This window comes from Salmo salar, chromosome 09 (assembly GCF_965601325.2).
Source record: "Salmo salar chromosome 09, fSalSal1, whole genome shotgun sequence".
In the NCBI taxonomy this organism is placed as follows: domain Eukaryota; kingdom Metazoa; phylum Chordata; class Actinopteri; order Salmoniformes; family Salmonidae; genus Salmo; species Salmo salar.
Window position 1 is genome coordinate 26,916,185 of NC_138299.1, and position 24,719 is coordinate 26,940,903.

Sequence of the window (24,719 nt, forward strand, 5' to 3'; positions counted from 1 at the left end):
TCTGTCTAGTGTATAAGGCTTGCCTCCAGTGTGTGGGATTCCTTCTCTCTGTTGTGTTGTAGACTCCCCCTCCGCAACCCTCCTCTTCACCACTCCAGTTAACCTCTCTCCACCTCCCACAGGCTGCCCTGTGCTCGTTGACAGGCAGACAGAGCTTGGATCGACTCAGACCAATAGTTTTTCCTCTTAGATATGCTTGAACTCTAGGGTCCTCTTATCAAGTTCTCCAAGAAACTGATCTGCAGTCAGTTTTATATCAGTTTGGCTTTGTGCTCTGCTTCTGCTGCAACCCACTGGAAATCTGATCTGGAAACAGCTGTTTTCTCCCACGTTATTCCTCCCATAGGGGATTCAGAGGATATCTGAGACCACAGCGTATGGTCTTGCGCCACCAAGCCGGGCATCATGATTGAAAGCATGGACTTTGAAAAGGAGGAGAAGCACTACTTCATCCGCGGAAAGCATGTGGCCCTCATCTGTGCGGTAGTGGTGGTGTCGGCCATTGCTGTTGGGCTGGGGGTGGGCCTCACGCGGCCGGACAGTACCCTGACTGACCCGGCCCCCACAGAGGAAACCTCCAAGCCCACCCCCAACCCCACCCCCCCACCAGCAGACAGGGGGCCCTGCAAACCCTCCAACAACACTGACGGGGACTGGAAGAATTTCCGGCTGCCAGACTACGTGAAGCCAGTGCATTATGATCTCCATCTGGAGCCTGACCTCACCACTGACCTGTACACGGGGAGTGTGTCCGTGCACCTGGAGGTGAGCCGACCCACGAGGCACCTGTGGCTCCACATCCGGGAGACGTTCATCAGTGCAGTCCCCAGGCTCGTCCTGAAAACCCCACAGGCTCAGAGGGAGGTCACCGTGGCCATCAAGGGTTGCTTTGAGTTCAAACCACAGGAGTACGTAGTAGTCGAGGCGACAGAGGAGCTTGTGGCCACCAAGCTCAATGAGGTGTACGTTCTCAGCCTGGACTTCCAAGGCTGGCTCAATGGATCTCTGGTGGGCTTCTACAGAGTCACCTACACAGAGAACGGAGCCATCAAGTAAGTCATTGGAGGCATGAATGTTTGGTAATAGATTGGGTGTATTTCAGTTTTTGTATGACTGATGTATAATTATATATATATTTTTTAACCATCCACCAGTTAGGGGAAGACAATAATTATGAAGACAGAAATTAATAAATGCATGAGAATGGTTACAGTGTAACTAAATCCCTAATGCTCAGTGTTATGAGTGCTGCATATGCTACTTTGTACCCATTTGAATAGATCTATAACCATGACTCTGATGTAAAATGTGGGAGAGGGAAGAAAATCTGCACAACTTCAGACAGATCCTCAGCCAAATTCCTTCAAGGACAATTTCCTTTTGGGAACAAGTTTACAAGTCGTAATCTGAGTGTTGACAACTGAGTGTTGCTGAGTGTTAGTGTGTGCATGTGTGTGTCTATGCGTCCGTGCATGTGTGTGAGTGCACGAGGCCCAGCAGCTCACTGGAAAATGTCATTAATGTTAGACAGAAATATTGTTCACTCTAGTAACAACTGCTGCTACTACCATGACTACTATTAGTTGTAGTATAACAATGTGCAGATTCTGATGGGAATGTACAACAATCCCTCATTGGGGATTTCCATCTTGGCAGATATGCTGCCCAGTATTCCAAGTAAATTCTTGGAACAGGTGACAAGAAAAAGCAACTATTTAGAATGGTTAAGTATGCAAAATACCATCTGTACGTACTTTATCACACAACAGACCTACTCCAAACAGCAATAACTTAAATGCATTTAATAAATAAAGATCTTTAGGGTTACGGTATATTTTGGAGTGTTATACATTTTCATAAACAATGTGGGATGTCAGTATCAAATGTATGTGAAACCTTGGTAAGGTCAGAGTGTATCTGAAAATCCATAATTACCTGTTACAGATTCTGTTAAATTGCTGTTATTCAAAGTTCAAATGATAGTGTCTGATGTTGTGTAGTTTGTAGTGTGTCAATAAGAACCTTATACTCAAGGACTATCTGACATTTTGGTCATACATCAGCTATTCACAGAGTTGTTCTTTAGGTGGACCTTTTACATGTGAAAAGAAAGTCCATTTATGATGTAGAAAATGAAAAATCCAAAAGTTCTATCTGCGAAAACATCTTAACTTTGCTATAAGGTTCTATCTGCAATCCAATCACACAATGCTGAGTTGTCAATCAAAATAATTGTCATGGAAGACATCACAAAACAGTTCTGCGATCTGGAACTTATACTCATCTCAAAACTATACATTTTGCAGATAGTCCCTAGTCCTTGATTATTCATATCATTGGTTCTGGTCCTCTTTCAATTTTACTTCAAAACATTTTCACCACTTTTTCAGAAGAATGGCCGTAAAGTAAACTCTTCATGGTAAAACCAAATAAATACAGATCATTAGAGCATGTTTAAAACCTTTAGGAGAAGCATTCCTGTTTTTGTCTTGTTCTATACTAATACATAAACCTCCTTGGAAGGAGGTGCACTTACCAACTTACCACATTTTATTTAAAACTAGCAAGTAGTTTACTGACTTTGGGTGTCAGAGACCAGAAAAAATATCAGTTTACTCATCCAGAGCTAACCTTTAGATCAAATGGATAACTAGCAATATTGCTAACGTTGAACAGGAATTAATATACACTAAACAAAAATATAAACGCAACATGTAAAATGTTGGTCCCATGTTTCATGAGCTGAAATAAAAGATCTCAGAAATTTTCCATAAGCAAAAAAAGCTTATTTCGCTCAAATCTTGTGCACACATTTCTTTAAATCCCTGTTGGTGAGCATTTATCCTTTGCCAAGATACTAATACTATTAAACAGCATGATCATTACACAGGTGCACCTTGTGTTGGGGACAATAAAAGGACACTCTAATATGTGCAGTGTTGTCACACAACACAATGCCACAGATGTTTCGTTTTGAGGGAGCGTGCAATTGGCATGTTGACTGCAGGAATGTCACCAGAGCTATTGCCAGATAATTCAATGTACATTTCTCTACCATAAGCCACCTCCAACGTCATTTTAGAGAATTTCGCAGTACGTACAACCAGCCTCACATCCACGAGTATGGCTGATGTTAATGTTGTGAACAGAGTGCCCCGTGGTGTCAGTGGGGTTATGGTATGGGCAGGAATAAGCTATGAACACAATTTGCATTTTATCGATGGCAATTTGAATGCACAGAGATACCGTGACCAGATCCTGAGGCCCATTGTCGGGCCATTTATCCGCCGCCATCACCGCATGTGTACGACAGCATATTCCAGTTCCCACCAATATCCAGCAACTTCACACAGGAGTGGTACAACAATCCACAGGCCACAATCAATAGCCTGATCAACTCTCTGCGAAGGAGATGTGTTGCACAGTTGAGGCAAATGGTGGTCATACCAGATACTGACTGGCTTTCTGATCCATGCCCCTACCTTTTTTAAGGTATCTGTGACCAACAGATGCATATCTGTATTCCCAGTCATGTGAAATCCATAGATTATGGCCTAATTAATTAATTTAAATTGACTGATTTCCTTGTGAACTGTAACTCAGTAAAATCTTAGATTGAAAGGTGGACAAGTGTAGTGAGCTACAGCATTGGCCATGAAGTGTCCATTTTCTCTTTGCTTTTTAAATGTGTCATATCGGAGGGCCTGTTGTTCGGACCTCTGGCAGTCTCTATGGGGGTGCCACAAGGTTCAATTCTCGGGCCGACTCTTTTCTCTGTATACATCAATGATGTCGCTCTTGCTGCTGGTGATTCTCTGATCCACCTCCACGTAGACGACACTATTCTGTATACATCTGGCCCTTCTTTGGACACTGCTAACAAACCTCCAAACGAGCTTCAATGCTATACAACACTCCTTCCGTGGCCTCCAACTACTTTTAAATGCTAGTCAAACTGAATGCATACTATTCAACCAATTGCTGCCCGCACCTGCCCGCCCGACTAGCATCACTACTCTGGACGGTTCTGACTTGTGGACAACTACAAATACCTAGGTGTCTGGTTAGACTGTAAACTCTCTTTCCAGACTCACATTAAGCATCTCCAATCCAAATCTAGAATCGGCTTCCTATTTCGCAACAAAGCATCCTTCACTCATGCTGCCAAACATACCCTCGTAAAACTGACTATCCTACCAATCCTTGACTTCGGCGATGTCATTTACAAAATAGCCCCCAACACTCTACTCAGCAAATTGGATGCAGTCTATCACAATGCCATGCATTTTGTCACCAAAGCCCCATATACTACCCACTACTGCGACCTGTATGCTCTCGTTGGCTGGACCTAGCTACATAATCATCGCCAATCCCACTGGCTCCAGGTCATCTATAAGTCTTTGCTAGGTAAAGCTCCGCCTTATCTCAGCTCACTGGTCACCATAGCAACACCCACCCGTAGCATGCGCTCCAGCAGGTATATTTCACTGGTCATCCCCAAAGCCAACACCTCCTTTGGCCGCCTTTCCTTCCAGTTCTCTGCTGTCAATGACTGGAACGAATTGCAAAAATCACTGAAGCTGGAGACTTATAACTCCCTCTCTAACTTTAAGCATCATCTGTCAGAGCAGCTTACCAATCACTGTACCTGTACACATCCCTGTAAATATTGTTCATCCAACTACCTCATCCCCATATTGTTTATTTTTTGTTGTTGCTCTTTTGCACCCCAGTATCTCTACTTGCACATTCATCTTCTGCACATCTATCACTTCAGTGTTAATACTAAATTGTAATTATTTCGCCTCTATGGCCTATTTATTGCCTTACCTCCCTAATCTTACTACATTTGCACACATTGTACATAGACCTTTTCTATTGTGTTATTGACTGTACGTTTGTTTATCCCATGTGTAACTCTGTTGTTTTTGTCGCACTGCTTTGCTTCATCTTGGCCAGGTCGCAGTTGTAAATGAACTTGTTCTCAACTGGCCTACCTGGTTAAATAAAGGTGAAAAAAACAACAACATTATAAATCAAATTTTATGTCGCATGCGCAGAATACAACAGGTGTAGACCTTACCGTGAAATGCTTATTACAAGCCCTTAACTCTTTTCTTAAAACTGCATTGTTGGTTAAGAAAATATTTACTAAATAAAGTAAAAAAAAAATATAAAAAAAAATATATATATATATATATATATATCACACTTTTTTTAAATGACACAAAATAACAATGAGGCTATATACAGGGGGTACCGGTACTGAGTCAATGTGCGGGGGTACAGGTTAGGTACATTTAGTCAGCCACAATCCAGTATAGTTCAACATAGTTCAACATTAATTGCAAACAACATAATAGTAAAATGAGGAGGCTTAGTTGTTCATGGAATCATGCCATGTTTCTTTTTCTCCCAAGAAAAATTGCTGCCACCGACCATGAGCCAACAGACGCCCGCAAATCTTTCCCATGTTTTGATGAGCCGAACAAAAAGGCCACTTACAATATTTCCATCACCCACGACAAGGACTATGGAGCCCTCGCCAATATGCCAATGGAGGTACAGTCTATGCATAAAAAAATAGCAACACATAAGTACAACAAATTGCTCCTTATATAACATTCTATATTTAAGCAACAAGACACGAGGGGGTGTGGTATATGGCCAATATACCATGGCTAAGGGCTGTTCTTATGCATGATGCAAAGCGGAGTGCCTGTATACAGCCCTTAGCCATGGTATATTTGCCATATATCACAACCCCCCGAGGTGCCTTATTGCTATTATAAACTGGTTACCAACGTAATTAGAGCAATAAAAATAAAGGCTTTTTCATACCCGTGGTATATGGTCTGATATACCACGGCTGTCAGCCAATCAGCATTCAGGGCTCGAGCCACCCAGTTTATAAAAATGCATATAATGTATCCACAACTTATTGAATGTATCACAAAACAGGTGGCATATAGTGTTACCGGTTAGTTTTCTTGAAACTGCAATGGGAGTCACACAGAGAGAGAGGAGAGTGAGTGTCATGAATGCAAGAGCAGGAGCCATCAATCTTCTGCTCCGGGTCTTTGGTACTGAGAACACAACTATAACAGATGCTGTCTGACGTCTTTATTAAACCACAGAACCTCTTCCTTTCCAGGGCACCCCAGAAACGCTTCCTGGCAATAAGATCAAAACGTTTTTTAAGAGGTCCGTTCCAATGAGTACCTATTTGGTATGTTTTGCTGTGCACCAGTTTACGTTTGTGGAAAGGAACTCGTCTCGAGGAATTCCTGTAAGTACTTGCTATTTTTCTCAGCAGTCATTGGTCCTTCCATACCTTAATCTAAGAAAAGACTGACTGTATAACATGTGTTGTAAATCATATTGTATAGTCTACAGTTGAGAGTAAATGTTGTAACACTTTAAGCCTGTGAAGTTCAACGTTTTAAATGGTGGAAAAGCTACACTACATATTCACAAATGTATGTGGACACCCCTTCAAAATAGTGGATTTGGCCATTTCAACCACACCCGTTGCTGACAGGTGTATAAAATCGAACACACAGCCATGCAATCGCCTTAGACAAACATTAGCAGTAGAATGGCCTTACTGAAGAGCTCAGTGACTTTCAACATGGCACCTTCATAGGATTGCCACCTTCCCAACAAGTCAGTTCGTCAAATTTCTGGCCTGCTAGAGCTGCCCCGGTCAACTGTAAGTGCTGTTATTGTGAAGTGGAAACGTCTGGGAGCAATAACAGCTCAGCCGCGAAGTGGTAGGCCACACAAGCTCACAGAACGGGACCGCCAAGTGCCTCTGGAAGCAACGTCAGCACAAGAACTGTTCGTCAGGAGCTTCATGAAAATAGTTTTCATAGCCGAGCAGCCTCACACAAGGCATAGATCACCATGCGCAATGCCAAGCATCAGCTGGAGTGGTGGAAACGCGTTCTCTTGAGTGATGAATCACACAGTCCGACAGACAAATCTGAGTTTGGCAGATGCCAAGAGAATGCTACCTGCCCCAATGCCAACTGTAAAGTTTGGTGGAGGAGGAATAATGGTCTGGGCTAGGCCCCTTGGGGGAAGGGCTTTTCCTGTTTCAGCATGACAATGCCCCTGTGCACAAAACAAGGTTCATATAGAAATGGTTTGTCGAGATCGGTGTGGAAGAACTTGACTGGTCTGCACAGAGCCCTGACCTCAACCCCATCGAACACCTCTGGAATGCCGACTGCGAGCCAGGCCTAATGGCCCAACATCAGTGCCTTACCTCACTAATGCTCTTGTGGCTGAATGGAAGCAAGTCCCTGCAGCAATGTTTTTTATTTAACCTTTATTTAACTAGGCAAGTCCGTTAAGAACAAATTCCCCGGCCAAACCCGGACGACGACGCTAATTGTGCACCGCCCTATGGGACTCCCAATCACAGCCGGATGTGATACAGCCTGGATTCGAACCAGGGACTGTAGTGACGCCTCTTGCACTGCCATGCAGTGCCTTAGACCACTGCGTCACTCAGGAAGACATGTTCCAACATCTATTGGAAAGCCTTCTCAGAAGAGTGGAGGCTGTTATAGCAGCAATGGGGGGACCAACTCCATATTAATGCCTATGATTTCAGAATGAGATGATCGACGAGCAGGTGTCCACATACTTTTGGTCATGTAGTGTAAGTACAATGTTTTAAATGGTGTAGTTTATTTAACTTTGGTCTCTGATCTGTGTCATAGCAGTTAGTGACATTTTACAATGCAAATGTTTTGGAGTTAACTGGACAATCTAAAGAATTATACTGTATTGATTAAATGTAAACACACACACACGCTTACACATTCTGTAGTGTATACACACTTAATAACTCTGCTTTCAAATCCTTTTATTCCAGTTGCGAATCTATGCACAGCGTGCACAAATCAGGACTGCGGAGTATGCTGCGGACACGACCAAGGTCATTTTTGACTACTTTGAGGAATATTTCAACATGAATTACTCCATCCCAAAGCTAGGTAATTTGCGATCTCCTCTGTCTGTAAACTGTTGTGCCCACTGGATAAAATTAATTTATAATGCGTTATATACACACATGGTTGCATAAAATGTTTTTCTCTTCTACCAGATAAGATTGCCATCCCTGACTTTGGCACGGGGGCCATGGAGAACTGGGGTCTGATCACCTACAGGGAGGCCAACCTCCTCTATGATGAGAACCAGTCCTCGTCGTACAACAAACAACGTGTGGCCAGTGTCATCGCTCATGAGCTGGTCCACCAGGTGAGAGACACATGTCCCCAACATTCCCACAACAGAAACACTACCACAACAGAAACACTACCACTAAAGAACGCTCCAGAGTTCAGGGAGTTCTTCATTAGTCATGTTACAGTGGAAAACTACTGGAAAACATCTTATAGTGGAAAATCAAAAGTCAGATTTAATAGTTATAATCATAGAGGGACCCAAAGCTCAATCACCCAAGATTTGTATTATGGTATTGTGTCACCATGGTGAAGCCTAAATGAGGATGTAAAGACATGAGGCAACAATAAGCGGCAGAACTCAATGTTTAGAAAAGAGAACCACCATATCTTTGTTCCAATCAATAGCTTGGAAAGGTTTTACACTGACCCTGAATTTGGTCATGAAAATACTAGTGTACTATTGAAGTACGTCAGCCCTCCAGTTATCCATCAAACCTTTTATGATAGGCAACACAATAAGGCCTTTTTCCAAGATATCATCTCTTTATTGTTCGGCAATAAGAGGGTGATGGTGCTGTCCATAAAGTTTTATGAATTGTCCAAAGTTGAAGGACTGAGGGGCAAGTGAGAGCTGGCTGCTGTTTCCTTGTTTCCATAGTCTGTTTACAGGAAGGTGAATATCAGCACAGTTGCAACCAAGCCACAGAGTTACAACAACCCAACTTGGTCTCAGAGCATTTCATGTTATTCTGTACGTAAATCAGAGACACTCCAGCTAGTACGTGGTATGGTTACATACCAAACTTCAAGGTCTAGCACCCCAAAGGTTGCGAGTTCAAATGTTATCACAGACAACTTCAGCATTTTAGCTAATTAGCAACTTTTAAACTACTTGCTACTTAGCAACTACTTAGCATGTTAGGTTCCCCTAACCTTAACCCTTTTAGCTAACCCTTCCCCTAACCTTAACCATTTAACCTAACTCCTAAACTTAACCTTAACCCTAATCCCTAGCCTAGCTAACGTTAGCGAGCTAGCTAGAATTCATAACATATACATTTTGCAATTTCGTAACATATCATACATTTTGCAAATTCATAACATGTTTAATGTTTTGCAAATTCGTATCAAATGTTATTGGTCACATACACATGGTTAGCAGATGTTAATGCGAGTGTAGCGAAATGCTTGTGCTTCTAGTTCTGACAGTGCCGTAATATCTAACAATTCCCCAACAACTACCTAATACACACAAATCTAAAGGGATGGAAAAATATATGGATGAGCGATGGCCAAGCGGCATAGGCAAGGTGCAATAGATGGTATAAGGTACAGTATATACATATGAGATGAGTAATGTAAGATATGTTAACATTATTAAAGTGACTAGTGATCCATTTATTAAAGTGGCCAGTGATCTGAGTCTCTATGTAGGCAGCAGCCTCTCTGAGTTAGTGATTACTGTTTACCTATCTGATGGCCTTGAGATAGAAGCTGTTTTTCAGTCTCTTGGTTCCAGCATTGATGCACCTGTACTGACCTCACCTTCTAGATGTTAACGGGGTGAACAGGCAGTGGCTCGGGTGGTTGTTGTCCTTGAATACCTTTTTGGCCTTCCTGTGACATCGGGTGGTGTAGGTGTCTTGGAGGGCAGGTAGTTTGCCCCCGGTGATGCGTTATGCAGACCGCACCACCCTCTGGATAGCCTTGCGATTGAGGGCGGTGCAGTTGCCGTACCAGGCAATGATGCAGTCCGACAGGATGCTCTCGATTGTGCATCTGTAAAAGTTTATCTGGGTTTTAGGTGACAAGCCACATTTTTTTTCGAAGAGGCGCTGTTGCACCTTCTTCACTACACTGTGTGGGTGGACCATTTCAGTTTGTCTGTAGTGTGTACGCCGAGGAACTTGAAGCTTTCCACTGCTGTCCCTTCGATGTGGATGTCGAGTGCTCCCTCTGCTGTTTCCTGAAGTCCACGATCATCTCCTTTGTTTTGTTGACGTTGAGTGAGAGGTTTTTTTCTGACACCACACTCTGAGTGCCCTCACCTCCTCCTTGTAGGCTGTCTCGTCATTGTTGGTAATCAAGCCCACTACTGTTGTGTCGTCTGCAAACTTGATGATTGAGTTGGATGCTTGCTTGGCCACGCAGTCATGGGTGAACAGGGAGTACAGGAGGGGGCTGAGCATGCATCGTTGTGGGGCCCCAGTGTTGAGGATCAGCGACGTGAAGATGTTGTTTCCTACCTTCACCTCCTGGGGGCGGCCCGTCAGAAAGTCCAGGACCCAATTGCACAGAGCGGGGTTGAGACCCAGGGCCTCCAGCTCAATGATGAGCTTGGAGGGTACTATGGTGTTAAATGTTGAGCTGTAGACAATGAACAACATTCTTACATTGGTATTCGTCTTGTCCTGATGGGATAGGGCACTGTGCAGTGTGATGGCGATTGCATCGTCTGTGGACCTGTTGGGGCGGTATGCAAACTGAAGTGGGTCTAGGGTGGCAGGTAAGGTGGAGGTGATATGATCCTTGACTAGTCTCTCAAAGCACTTCATGATGACAGAAGTGAGTGCTATGGGGCAGTAGTCATTTCGTTCAGTTATCTTTGCCTTCTTGGGTACAGGAACAATGGTGGCCATCTTGAAGCATGTGGGGACAGTAGACTGGGATAGGGAGCGATTGAATATGTCTGTAAACACACCAGCCAGCTGGTCTGCGCATGCTCTGAGGACGTGGCTAGGGATGGGCCAGCAGCCTTGCAAGGGTTAACATGTTTAAATGTCTTACTCACATCGGCCACAAAGAAGGAGGGGGGGGGGGGGGGCGCAGTCCTTGTTAGCGGGCCGCGACGATGGCACTGTATTATCCTAAAAGCGTGTAAAGGTGTTTAGTTTGTCTGGAAGCGAGACGTCGATGTCCGTGACGTGGCAGGTTTTCCTTTTGTAGTCCGTGATTTCCTGTAGACCCTGCCACATACGTCTCATTTTTTATTGGGACTCCACTTTGTCCCTATACCGACATTTCGCTTGTTCGATTGCCTTACGGAGGGAATAACTACACTGTTTATATTCGTTCATATTCCCACTCCTCTTTCCATGGTTAAATGCGATGGTTCGCGCTTTCAGTTTTGCGTGAATGCCGCCATCCATCCACAGTTTCTGGTTAGGGTAGGTTTTAATAGTCACAGTGGGTACAACATCTCCAATGCACTTCCTCATAAACTCACTCACCGAGTCAGCGTATAGATCGATGTTATTCTCTGAGGCTGCCCGGAACATTTCCCAGTCCGCATGATCAAAACAATCTTAAACCGTGGTTTCCGATTGGTCAGACCAGCGTTGAATGGTTCTAGTCATGGGTACATCCTGTTTTACATCCTGAGTTTCTGCCTATAAGACGGTAGGAGCAAGATGAAGTTAGCGTAGCAGTGATCGAGTGTATTGCTCGCGCTAGTGCTGCAATCAATATGCTGATATAATTTAGGTAGCCTTGTTCTCAAATTTGCTTTGTTAAAATCCCCAGCAACAATAAATGCAGCCTCAGGATATACGGTTTCCAGTTTACCAAAAGAGTCCAGTAAAGTTCCTTGAGGGCCGTTGTGATGTCTGCTTGAGGGGGTATTTATACACAGCTGTGACGATAACTGACAAGTATTCTCTTGGGAGATAATATGGCCGTAAGGAATTCTAGGTTGGGTGAGCAGAAGGACTTGATTTCCTGTATGTTGTTATGATTACACCATGAGTCGTTAATCATGATGCATACACCCCCGCCATTCTTCCCAGATAGGTGTTTATCTCTGTCAGCGTGACGCATGAAGAAGCCCGGTGGCTGAACCGACTCCGACAATGTATCCCGAGAGAGCCATGTTTCCGTGAAACAGAGAATGTTACAATCTCTGATTTCTCTCGAAGGCAACCCTAGCTCTAATTTCGTCTACCTTGTTGTTAAGAGACTGGACATTGGTGAGTAGTATACTCTGAAGCGTTGGGCGGTGTGCACGCCTACGGAGCCTGACCAGGAGGCCGCTCCGTCTGCCTCTTCTGCAGCGACGTTGTTTTGGGTCGGCTTCTGGGATTAGATCCACTGTCATGGGTGGTGGTCCGAACAAAGGATCAGCTTCGGGAAAGTCGTATTCCTGGTCATAATGTTGGTAAGTTGACGTTTCTCTTGTATCCAATAGGTCTTCATGGCTGTATGTAATAACTCTTAAGATTTTCTGGAAATAATACATAAAAAAAACAAAATACTACATAGTTTCCTAAGGACTCGAAGCGAGGCGACCATTTCTGTTGGCGTCACGTTTTACATATTCATAACATATTGTACGTTTTTCAAGTTCATAACATAATATGAATTGTAATTCGTAACATATCATATGAAATTGGGGATGGACATCCACAAATTAATACATACCACACGAAACTTAACATACCATACTAAATGGAGTGTCTCTGAGTTAAGTACAGAATAATACGAATTGCTCAGATACCAGGTTAAACAATCTGGATCACAATGTGCAGTTCAGACAGTGATCAAATCATAAAGTAATAAATAGTGTTGGAAGCTTTTCTGAAATCATAGTTTACCAATTACTTCACACTGGAAGAAGTTAAGCTACACTAAAGCTACCCTTAAGAAAACTAGTTTACCTAAGTAAAGCTATTTTGAAAAAAATGTTCACTACATCCAAGCCACTTAGTGAAATATTATCATATCTAAATCTGAAATGTCATAGACTACAAATTTCAAGAAAATATCAATCTGGGGTCAGATGTTAACGGAATGTGTAATTTAGCCTAATAAACACAGAAAAAATGTTTCAAGTGAGAATTAGGAAGGTCTGATACTTGCCTTATACTTCACCCATATTTTATTTTAGCAAAACAAGTAGTGTGTAGTTCCAGTAGTTAGCTACACCACTACATGGCAAAACAAGTCATTAACTACTGAAAACACTAACAAGATTAGTATTTGGTTCAACTAGTACCGAGCTACAGTAAAATGTTGTTTAATTACTAGTTGGACTACATGTAGTTCACTACTCTCCAACACTGGAGAGTAGTGAACTACATGTAAAACACTGTCATATTCAATCAGTAGCAATAAAACAAGCATGTAAATCCACACAAGGATATGTCATAAGATAATTGTTTAAGGTGAATGTGAAAAAGCTTGTTCGGTAGGACTTGAATTTACTAAATACCTGGTAAATACCAGTAGAAATTGTGGGTTTTATTTGTTCATATTGTGCCTGTAGCTTTGTTCTGTGTTTTATATTGTATGCAGAGCTGTAGAGTGTTACACTGAATGTTTTGATATTTTGTGTGCATGAAAATGTATTTACAGTGAACTCCAAAAGTTTTTGGACAGTGACAAATTCTTTGTTTTGGCTCTGTACTCCATCACTTTGGATAATCCTGAATGAATTGTGAATTGCTATGAGTGAGAAAGTTAGAGGGATAAATATCATACCCTCCAAAAGTGCTATTGTAATGGTGAGAGGTTAGCATGTCTTTGGGGTATGATATTTGTTCATCTAACATTCTCACTCATAATTATTCACGATTCATTCAAGACTATCCATAGCCATGGCAGCATCCACATTAATGTAATAGTGTTTAGAAACATTATATTCTTATTTACAATATAAGTGACTCCAAAATGACACAATACATTATTTACTTAATTTCTATTGGGCACAAAATAATCTGAAGCAAAACCAAAACAAACAGCGAATGCATCCAACATGTTTGTAATAAAATAAATAAAATAAAATAAATCTTGCCACCGTGGGTGGATGCCCACGGTGCATCGGGTTACGTACCCAATGCATATGGGTCTGGCAGATTTCATAAATGTCCGGTAAATTAAAATGTTGCCGGTCAAATATCCGGCGCCACATTTTCCTAACCCTGTCACACTCTCACTCATACACACTTGTTTTGAAATAAATTCAGCTGTAAGAACTTTGCATGTTGTATTTTCCTGCAGTGGTTTGGGAACATTGTGACCATGGATTGGTGGGATGACCTTTGGCTAAATGAGGGCTTTGCCAGTTTCTTTGAGTACATCGGTGTAGAGAAGGCTGAGCCTCTCTGGGGAATGGTGAGTCCATCTGACAGATCCTGAATTGAGTGATTTGAAATGGAATTGTTTTAATCCCAACTCTGGTTATCAATACATTCTACATCTACTTCGGTCTCTGTCTTTACCAGCGTGACATCATGATCATCAGTGATGTACTTCCTGTCATGGTGGACGATGCCCTCGTCACCTCCCATCCAATCATTGTGGATGTGTCAACTCCGGCTGAGATTACCTCTGTGTTTGATGGTATATCCTACAACAAGGTAATCTAAAACCGTCACGTTTCACCCTATTACATGGGATGAAATAAAATGTACTTCAATTAAATTTGTCTTGAAATTTGTTCCAAACATCTTCCTGTAGGGGGCATCAATTCTCAGGATGGTGGAGGACTGGTTGGGTCGAGACAACTTCCGAGATGGTTGTCGAGTAAGAATCCATTTAATTTGACGTAAAGTGGATAGAAGTATCCCTACACCAAGTCTCTTGATCCCTATTCAGTCAATAGCAGAATAATTTGGTAATAGTGAGTGTTAGGGACATGCAATTACTTCCCTGTTGAATGAAAATTATGATTACTGTCAGATACGTAGCTTGCATTTTGTTTATCATAAAATCTATGGATGGTAACCTGTTTTTCTCTCCCTTCAACAGAAATACTTGAAGGATTTCCATTTTCAGAATGCCAAAACAGCCAACTTTTGGGCATCCCTTGCTAACGTATGTTTGTCATATCTAATTTAGTCATAGTAGTTTCAAAATATCAAAGTTGATATTATTGTTAATATTTCACTACATCTAGTGTACTTGTGTGTTACACACTAACATTTTTGGGTTGCAGGTGAGTGGGTTGCCTGTGGCAGATGTGATGGACACATGGACCAAACAGATGGGCTACCCGGTATTGGACCTGTCTACTGCCGGTACTCAGACCAAACTCACCCAGCGCAGATTCCTGTTGGACCCCAATGCTGATACCACCCAGCCACCCTCACCACTCAGGTCAGTGATTCAACGCACTATTAAGTCCCTTTGTGATCGTTGGTTGATTTCCCGATGGAAGTCAGCTATATTTCTTAGGATAAAACTGTAAATCCTTAAAAGGCTATGCTTTTCTTTTAGCTACAAGTGGACCATCCCTGTTAAGTGGCACTCAGTGGATAGTAATAAGAATATGTCCATCATGTTCAACAAGTCCAGTTCAGGTAAAAATACTTCTGTCCAAACACTTTGCTTGACCTTTTTAAAAGTACAGTTCCAGCCTCTGGTGACATGTATTTCATTAAATTGAAGTCGTACATGTTTGTCTCTCACACTAATATCTAGAGCAAGTCTTAGCTGACTATTTCCCTGCTACGGATGGACTCCTGAAGATCAATAACGACCATATCGGATTCTACAGAGTCAATCACCATGACAGCATGTGGAGCACCATTAGTCAACAGCTTCAAACAAATCACAAGGTAAATATCAATAAAACTGCTACTATAGTATCAGAGGTAATATTAAGTTTTAATCTTACCAGTTCATAGGTTGCACTTATCTTAATCGGCAGGACACTTTCTTTACCAGGAGTTTGACGCTGCTGACCGATGCAGTTACATAGATGATGTCTTTGCTCTGGGAAGGTAAACCAACATTACCGACATTCACTTCAAGTACATCTGTCAATTCAGTTGCTCTGAGCTTTAGAAAACTGTGATGAAATGTCTTGTTCTTATCGGCCTCATCAGGGCAGATGTTGTCGATTATGGAAATGCATTCAACCTGACAAAATACCTGACCAATGAGACTGAGTACATCGTCTGGGAACGTGTGTCTTCTTCCATTGCCTATGTGCGAGACATGTTGTCTGATGACACTGTTCTTTACCCTAAATTCCAGGTGGGTCTGTTTTCCACTTAATTTTTGTATATATATATATATTTTTTACAGGTGAATTATGCCCTCCGCTGGCCAACTAGAACACACACAAAATAATAATAATCTTGGGAGTTTGCTCATACAGGTAACTGCCAAAATAAAGGAAACACCAACATAAAGTGTCTAAATAGGGCATTGGGCACCACGAGACAGAACAGTTTCATTGTGCCTTGGCATAGATTCTACAAGTGTCTGGCACTCTATTGAAGGGATGTAACAACATTCTTCCACGAAAAATTCCATAATTTGGTGTTTTGTTGATGGTGCTGAAAAACGCTGTCTCAGACACCGCTCCAGAATCTCCCATAAGTGTTCAATTGGGTTGAGATCTGGTGACAGACGACCATGGCATATGGTTAAGATAGTTTTCATGCTCATCAAACCATTCAGTGATCACTCATCCCTGTGGATGGGGGCATTGTCATCCTATGGAGGCATGGCCATGGTAGCCAAAATAAAGGCCTGCCCATCATAGTAACAGAGCATTCTGAAAGTATTCAGACCCTATGACTTTATCCGTTACAGCCTTATTCTAAAATTGATTAAATTGAGTTTTTCCCTCAATCTACACACAATACCCTGTAATGACAAACCAAAAACAGGTTTAAGATTGTTTATGCACATTTATAAAAAAAAACAAAAAAAAACTGAAATATCACATTAACATAAGCATTCTGATCCTTTACTCAGTACTTTGTTGAAGCACCTTTGGCAGTGATTACAGCCTCGAGTCTTCTTGGGTATGAGGCTACAAGCTTGGCACACCTGTATTTGGGGAGTTTCTCCCATTCTTCTCTGGAAATCCTCTCAAGCTCGGTCAGGTTGGATGGGGAGCGTTGCTGCACAGCTATTTTCGGGACTCTCCAGAGATGTTCGATCGGGTTCAAGTCCGGGCTCTGGCTGGGCCACTCAAGGACATTCAGAGACTTGTCCCGAAGCCACTCCTGCGTTGTCTTGGCTTTGTGCTTAGGGTCGTTGTCCTGTTGAAAGGTGAACCTTTGACCCAGTCTCAGGTCCTGAGCGCTCTAGAGCTGGTTTTCATCAAGGATCTCACTGAAACTTTGGACTGTTCATCTTTCCCTCTATCCTGATTAGTCTCCCAGTGCCTGCCGCTGAAAAATATCCCCAAAACATGATGCTGCCCCCACCATGCTTCACCATAGGGATGGTGCCAGGTTTCCTTCAGATGTTAGGCTTGGCATTCATGCTAAAGAGTTCAATCTTGGTTTCATCAGACGAGAGAATCTTGTTTCTCATGGTCTGAGAGTCCTTTAGTCCAAGCGGGTTGTCATGTGCCTTTTACTGAGGAATAGCTTACGTCTGAATACTTTACCATAAAGGCCTGATTGGTGGAGTGCTGCAGAGATGGTTTTCCTTCTGGAAGGTTCTCCCATCTCCACAGAGGTACTCTGGAGCTCTGTCAGAATGACCATCGGGTTCTTGGTCACTTCACTAACCAAAGCCCTTCTCCCCTGATTGCTCAGTTTAGCCGGGCGGCCAGCTCTTGGAAGAGTCTTGGTAGTTCCAAACTTCTTCCATTTAAGAATGATGGAGGCTACTGTGTTCTTGGGGACCTTGAATGCTGCAGAATTTTTATTGGTATTCTTCCCCAGGTCTGTGCCTCGACGCAAATCGTCTCTTGGAGCTCTACGGACAATTCCTTCGACCTTATGGCTTGATTTTTGCTGTGACATGCACTGCCAACTGTGGGACCTTAAATAGACAGGTGTGTGCCTTTCCAAATCATGTCAAATCAATTGAATTCACCACAGGTGGACTCCATTCAAGTTTGTAGAAATATTTCAAGGATCATCAATGGAAACAGGATGCACCTGAGGTCAATTTTGTGTCTCATAGCAAAGGGTCTGAATACTTATGTAAATAAGGTAGTTATTGATTTTATTTGTATAAATTAGGAAACGTTTCTAAAAATCTGTTTTCGCTTTGTCTATATGGGGTATTGGGTGTAGATTGAAGAGGGGGAAAATGTATTTAATACATTTTAGAATAAGGCTGTAACATAACAAAATGTAGAAAACGGAGTCTGAATACTTTCTGAATGCACTGTACATATACATATACAGCTCTGTAGACTACTGCAAAATTATCAGTTTCTCTGGTTTTACTATTTATAGGCACAGTTGAAGTCGGAAGCTTACATACACCTTAGCCAAATACATTTATACTCAGTTTTTCACAATTCCTGACATTTAATCCTAGTAAAAATTCCCTGTCTCAGGTCAGTTAGGATCACCACTTTATTTTAAGAATGTGAAATGCCAGAATAACAGATTTATTTCAGCTTTTATTTCTTTCATCACATTCCCAGTGGGTCAGAAGTTTACATACACTAAATTAGTATTCGGTAGCATTGCCTTTTTAAATTGGTTAACTCGGGTCAAACGTTTCAGGTAGCCTTCCACAAGCTTCCCACAATAAGTTGGGTGAATTTTGGCCCATTCCTCCTGACAGAGCTGGTGTAACTGAGTCAGGTTTGTAGGCCTCCTTGCTCGCACACGCTTTTTCCAGTTCTGCCCCCAAATTTTCTATAGGATTTAGGTCAGGGCTTTGTGATGGCCACTCCAATACCTTGACTTTGTTGTCCTTAAGCCATTTTGCCACAACTTTGGAAGTATGCTTGGGGTCATTGTCCATTTGGAAGACCCATTTGCAACCAAGCTTTAACTTCCTGACTGATGTCTTGAGATGTTGCTTCAATATATCCACACAACCTCATGATGCCGTCCATTTTGTGAAGTGCGCCAGTCCCTCCTACAGCAAAGCAACCCCACAACATGATGCTGCCACCACCATGCTTCATGGTTGGGATGATGTTCTTCGGCTTGCAAGTCTCCGCCTTTTTCCTCCAAACATAACGATGGTCATTATGGCCAAACATTTCTATTTTTGTTTCATCAGACCAGAGGACATTTCTCCAAAAAGCACCATCTTTATCCCCATGTGCAGTTGCAAACCATAGTCTGGCTTTTTTATGGCGGTTTTGGAGCAGTGGCTTCTTCCTTGCTGAGCAGCCTCTCAGGTTATGTCGATGTAGGACTCGTTTTACTGTGGATAAAGATACTTTGGTACCTGTTTCCTCCAGCATCTTCACAAGGTCTTTTGCACTTTTCGCACCAAAGTACGTTCATCTCTAGGAGACAGAACGCATCTCCTTCCTGAGCGGTATGACGGCTGCGTTTGTTTGTAGAGATGAACGTGGTACCTTCAGGAATTTGGAAATGGCTCCCAAGGATGAACCAGACTTGTGGAGATCTAAAAAAAAATTCTGAGGTCTTGGCTGATTTTCTTTGGAATTTCCCTTGATGTCAAGCAAAGAGACACTGAGTTCGAAGGTAGGCCTTGAAATACATCCACGGGTACACCTCCAATTGACTCAAATGATGTCAATTAGCCTATCAGAAGCTTCTAAAGCCATGACATCATTTTCTGGAATTTTCCAAGCTGTTTAAAGGCACAGTCAACTTAGTGTATGTAAACTTCTGACCCACTGGAATTGTGATACAGTGAATTATAAGTAAAATAATATGTCTGTAAACAATTGTTGGAAAATTACTTGTGTCATGCACAAAGTAGATATCCTAATCGACTTGCCAAAACTGTAGTTTGTTAACCAGAAATTTGTGGAGTGGTTGAAAAACGAGTTTTAATGACTCCAACCTAGGTGTATCTAAACTTCTGACTTCAACTGTACATTCTAAAATATTATAGCACTGCCATAATAGAACCTTTAATAACACAGCACCAACAACCCAACCCTGCTGTTTTTACAGAAAATTAAGGTTAAGTATGTAACCACGGTTGTGTGAGCTATTTGGATCACGCCAATATATTGGTATATTGGTATCACTCTGCGGCGGAGGAATACAGCCGAGGTGAGGATTTACAGATTTACTCCCGCGTACACCTGTGTCACGGCTGGGGTCCGCCCCTATATATAGAACCCATGGCCGCGACACATTCTCTACATCATTTTTGAGACGCCTCTAGCACCGTAACGGATTGGAGTGATCCATATAGCTCACATACGTAACCTTCGTTTTGTTTCACTATATTGGATCACTCCAATATATTGGTATACCGGTACCAGACTTAGTCGGTGCTAGAGGTACCTGGCCAGCCAGCGGCGAAGTCCCAGCGCGGGACCGAGATGCAGGGGCCGTCAATGTGGAAGGGGGGTCCCAGCACAGTCCCAGGAAGGGGAGGCGATGCCCAGGACCGCTGAACCAACCGCAGAGGGAGGTGCCACATTTACCCGATAGTACCTAGCAAAGGTGCAAAAGGAAGCCCAGCTGGCCGCAGCACAGATATTAGCGAGGGGCACTCCTCTCAGTAGAGCCCAGGATGCAGCCACTCCTCGTGTTGAATGTGCCACCACAGATCCCAGCACTGGCCTGCCAGCCAGGCGGTGTGCTGTTGAAATCGTGTCCACGATCCAGTGAGAGAGCCTCTGCTTTGATAGCCCAGCCCCCAGGACTCTCTCACCATAGCAGACAAAGAGCTGGTCTGTTGTTATCACTGACTGTGTCCGCTCCACATAGGCAGCCAGTGCCCTCACAGGGCACAGCATGCCGGAGGGAGGCCCAGACTCCCCCGCCACTGCCGGGGGGTCGTAAGCAGACAGGATAAAAGGGATGTTCACATGCCTGTCTGACAGAACCTTCGGGAGGAATAAAGGGTTGGGGCGGAGAGATGTACTCTTCCCCCCGGGGTCCACCCGGGGGGAAGAGTTCACCCACCCTCTTCATGGAAGTAATCGCTACTAAGAAAGCCTCCTTCATAGAGAGGTGTTTCAGGGAGGCAGTCTCCAAAGGTTCGAATGGCGGCTTTGCCAAAGCAGCCCAAACCACATCCAGCTCGCCAATGAGTGGGTCCTAGCTGGACGCAGGCGACGAACCCCTTTCATAAACCTGGAGAACAAGGGATGGCGCCCCACTGGCCTGTCCATAGCAGCCAAATACCCTCTGTGTAGAGGCTGCTAAGCCCTCATCCAAACGAGACTGCAGGTATTGGAGGACATACTGCACCCCGCATGACTCGGGCACCACCTCAATACCAGTACACCGAGAGCAGAACAACCGCCAGCGCAACTGGTGTGCCACGGTTGTAGCAGGTGCCTTTGCGCTCTGCATGGTGTTCATTACACCCCCCTGTGATCCTAACTTGGTGCCGTTCAGTGGCCAAGCACAAAGACTGAGGCGGTGTGGCCTTGGATGCCACAGAGTTCCCCCGGCCTGAGACAGCAGGTCCTGTCTCAGGGGAAGTTGCCAAGGTGTCCCAGACAACAGGGACAGGAGAAGGCTGAACCAGGGTTGTCTGGGCCAGTATGAGGCCACCAGAAGCAGATTATGCTCTGCCATCCTGGTCCTGTCCAGCACAGCCTGGATCAGGAGAAAATGGGGGAATGCATAAAGCTCCAGGCCTGGCCAATTGTGAGCCAGAGCATCCAAGCCCAGGGGCCCTGGTGGCTCTGACATGGAGTACCACAGGGGGCAGTGTGCATTGTCCAGGGAGGCAAACAGGTCCAGCTGCGCCCCCCCGAACTTGTCCCACAGGTGCTGCACCACCTCGGGATGTAGGCTACAGTCCCAAGGTGGCGGGCCCTCCCTCGAGAGCATATCCACTGCCACATTCAGGATACCAGGTACGTGCGCTGCGTGTAGAGACGCTAGACTTCCCTGAGCCTAGAGAAGGAGCTTCCGTGTCATAAGATGGAGGCGGTGGGACCTCAGTCCACCCTGATGGTTGCTGTATCAACCACCACTGTGGTGTTGTCCATTCTCACCAGGACATGTCTTCCCTTCAGATGTGGAAGGAAAGACTGCAGGGCCAGCAGTACAGCTCTGACATCTAGTGTATTGATGTGCCTGCCACTCCAAGTGCATAGCCAACAGCCGCTGGCCGACCTTCCCATGGCCACACCCCCCAGCCGATCTGGGAGGCGTCTGTGCTGACCAGCTCCCGGCAACATATCCTCAGCATCTCCACCCGACCTGAGAGAAAGGAGCGACAGCGCCACCTCAACAATGCCCTGAGGCACTGTGTGGTCACCCGCAGCTGGCAGTGGCGCTTCGGGTGCAGCCAGTGGGAGTTGAACCACTGTTGAAGAGGCCGGGGATTGAGCAGGCCCAGGGGAATCAACAATGAGGCCGCCATCAGCAAGCCCAACAGGCGTTGGCAGGTTAGGGCAGATACCACTCACCCCTGCCGAAAGTGGTCGAGGCAAGATAAGATCGCCTGAACCTTTCTGGCGGGCAGGCATGCTCTCATGAGGACTGAGTCCAGTTCCATGCCAATGAAGGCCACCCTCTGGGTGGGCGTCAGATGACTCTTCTTGTCGTTTACAGTAATGCCCAGCCTGCCGATGTGGGTCAGGAGCATGTCTCTGACAGGACCTGGGTCCTGTTCGGGGCACAAATCAACCAATCGTCCAGGTAATTGAGGATCAACAACCCTCGGGGCGTGAGAGGTACCAGGACAGCGTCCATGCATTTTGTGAAAGTGCGGGGTGCCAAGGAGAGGCCGAAGGGAATAACCATGAATTCGCAAGCCCTCCCTTCGAAAGCAAATCAGAGGTGCTGCCAATGAGCTGGGTGAACAGGAACATGGACGTACGCATCCCTCAAGTCCAGTGTCACAAACCACTGGTCCCGGGACACGGCCTGCAACACACAGGCCAGGGACAGCATGTGGAACCTCAGTACCTTCAAGTACCCATTGAGGTTGCGGAGGTACAGAATTGGTCGAAACCCTCCATCTCTTTTTGGGACCACAAAATAAGTGGAGTAGAACCCACCTAGCCGTTCTGATGTCTCGATCCTGCGGATGGCACCCTTGTCCAGGAGTGATGAGATCTCCAGCCACAGGGTTTTCTTCTTCAGGGGGTTGGCACAGTGGTGACACAAAGGACCCTGAAGGATGGGGGGCCGGCACTGGAATTGGAGTCGGTACCCCAATGGATGCACACGAAGTCGTAGTGTGACGCTAACGAAACAAAAACACGACAAACCACGGGTGGAAGACACAGATCAACCGCGCGCAGCGAGTGGAGCACCCAAGAGGGGCTGGCCAGCTGCTCCAGGCTGCAAACAGCCAATTAGTATACTTCCACGTAAGATATTACACTTACCAGTGACTTACCAAGCGAACTTCAGAAAGATTGTACCTCAAGTCATACGGACGTCCGCCGAGAAACTGAAAGAGAACGTGTGTCGAGGCCATGGGGTCTATATATAGGGGCGGACCCCAGCCGTGACACAGGTGTACACGGCAGTAAATCCTCACCTCGGATGTATCCCTCCACCGTGGAGTGATACCAATATATTGGAGTATCCAATATAGTGAAACATAACAACCCAACTATTGACCCAATGCCTGCAACGCAACAATTGGGTCATCAAAACAACCCAGATTTCTTTTTTGTGTAATTTACATCTTAAAGCCATGCATGCAAGAAGCTTTGACCTTTCTGGTGCACACACATTTCTCCGTCCTCAGTTTGATTGAAGGCCTCAATCTGTATTTTTGCCTTGTAACTGATTGCTTCTAGAATGATAGAAGTAACAACAGTATCAAGATGAGCTAGCTACCACTAGTTCAAAGCAATTCAAATCTAATTGTTACAAAGAATGAATGGGCTACATTTGAGAATACATGCATTTGCTCACCTTATCAATCTTGTAGACAATACACTCATTTATCACTCTAAAAGTTGTATTAGTGATTGCACTACAACTATATTTCCAGGGTGTTGTTGCATCCTCCTCCTAGCTTTTTTCAACACCACGGGTTGGGGAAGAGTATCTATCCATCTGCAAAAGTTAAGTTTTACTGATGTCATATCAACTCATATTGTTGCTACCTTAGCTTAGCTGTTGTGCCAGCTAACATGCTACTGAACCTGGACACTAACATATTGACATGCGTATTGGTCTTAAGACAGCAATGTAGCTAGCTAGCTATCACAATAATTGTGCAAAAATATGATAGCTAACGTTATTTAGCTAAGCGCTGGCCAGTCAGTGGCGCTGACAGATTGAAACTGGTATCAACAAAATGTTTCACTCTATCCCATAAAACGTGACATTGCTAACTAGGCATAATTTAGCTAATAAAATGTTAAAGTTCATTAGGAAGTCTAATTAGTAAGTTAGACACTCACAGGACAACTGGTAGCTACCTAGCTAGATTGCTTGGTTTCCATTTTCCAACAGATGTTTCTAATCCCCCTGATTGGTCATCAACGGTTACTGGTCTTGGAACTTGTTGCCATAAATTCAAATAGAATCTTGAGAGAATTGTCTGCCAGAAAAAAACCTCTGGTGAACTGTTTGCCACTAGTGCCAATAAATATTATTGTTGCCAAAGGTTTGCAGCAGATTCACCACTAGTGACAAACATTGCAAACTTTTGGCAACATTTTGTGGCAGACTATTTAGTTGCATCAAATTTGCCTCAAACCTGCGGGAAGTTAGCCTCAACAAACATATT

General features: G+C 44.1%; 1 protein-coding gene across 2 annotated transcripts in view; it reads left to right on the plus strand.

Moving 5' to 3' along the window:
• LOC106610934 (glutamyl aminopeptidase) overlaps positions 1 to 24,719 on the plus strand; it is a 27,057-nt gene continuing 2,338 nt past the window's right edge. Inside the window, exons 1-14 of one of the 2 annotated variants that reach the window (XM_014210622.3) lie at positions 1 to 1,052; positions 5,421 to 5,562; positions 6,155 to 6,289; positions 7,886 to 8,006; positions 8,117 to 8,271; positions 14,193 to 14,306; positions 14,417 to 14,551; positions 14,652 to 14,717; positions 14,943 to 15,008; positions 15,130 to 15,290; positions 15,411 to 15,493; positions 15,615 to 15,751; positions 15,861 to 15,916; positions 16,022 to 16,172. In XM_014210622.3, the coding sequence (XP_014066097.1) occupies positions 406 to 1,052; positions 5,421 to 5,562; positions 6,155 to 6,289; positions 7,886 to 8,006; positions 8,117 to 8,271; positions 14,193 to 14,306; positions 14,417 to 14,551; positions 14,652 to 14,717; positions 14,943 to 15,008; positions 15,130 to 15,290; positions 15,411 to 15,493; positions 15,615 to 15,751; positions 15,861 to 15,916; positions 16,022 to 16,172 (2,169 nt within the window). In that variant the 5' untranslated portion in view covers positions 1 to 405. The remainder of the gene's footprint in view (positions 1,053 to 5,420; positions 5,563 to 6,154; positions 6,290 to 7,885; positions 8,007 to 8,116; positions 8,272 to 14,192; positions 14,307 to 14,416; positions 14,552 to 14,651; positions 14,718 to 14,942; positions 15,009 to 15,129; positions 15,291 to 15,410; positions 15,494 to 15,614; positions 15,752 to 15,860; positions 15,917 to 16,021; positions 16,173 to 24,719) is intronic. The other variant, XM_014210620.3, reaches the window with a different exon arrangement.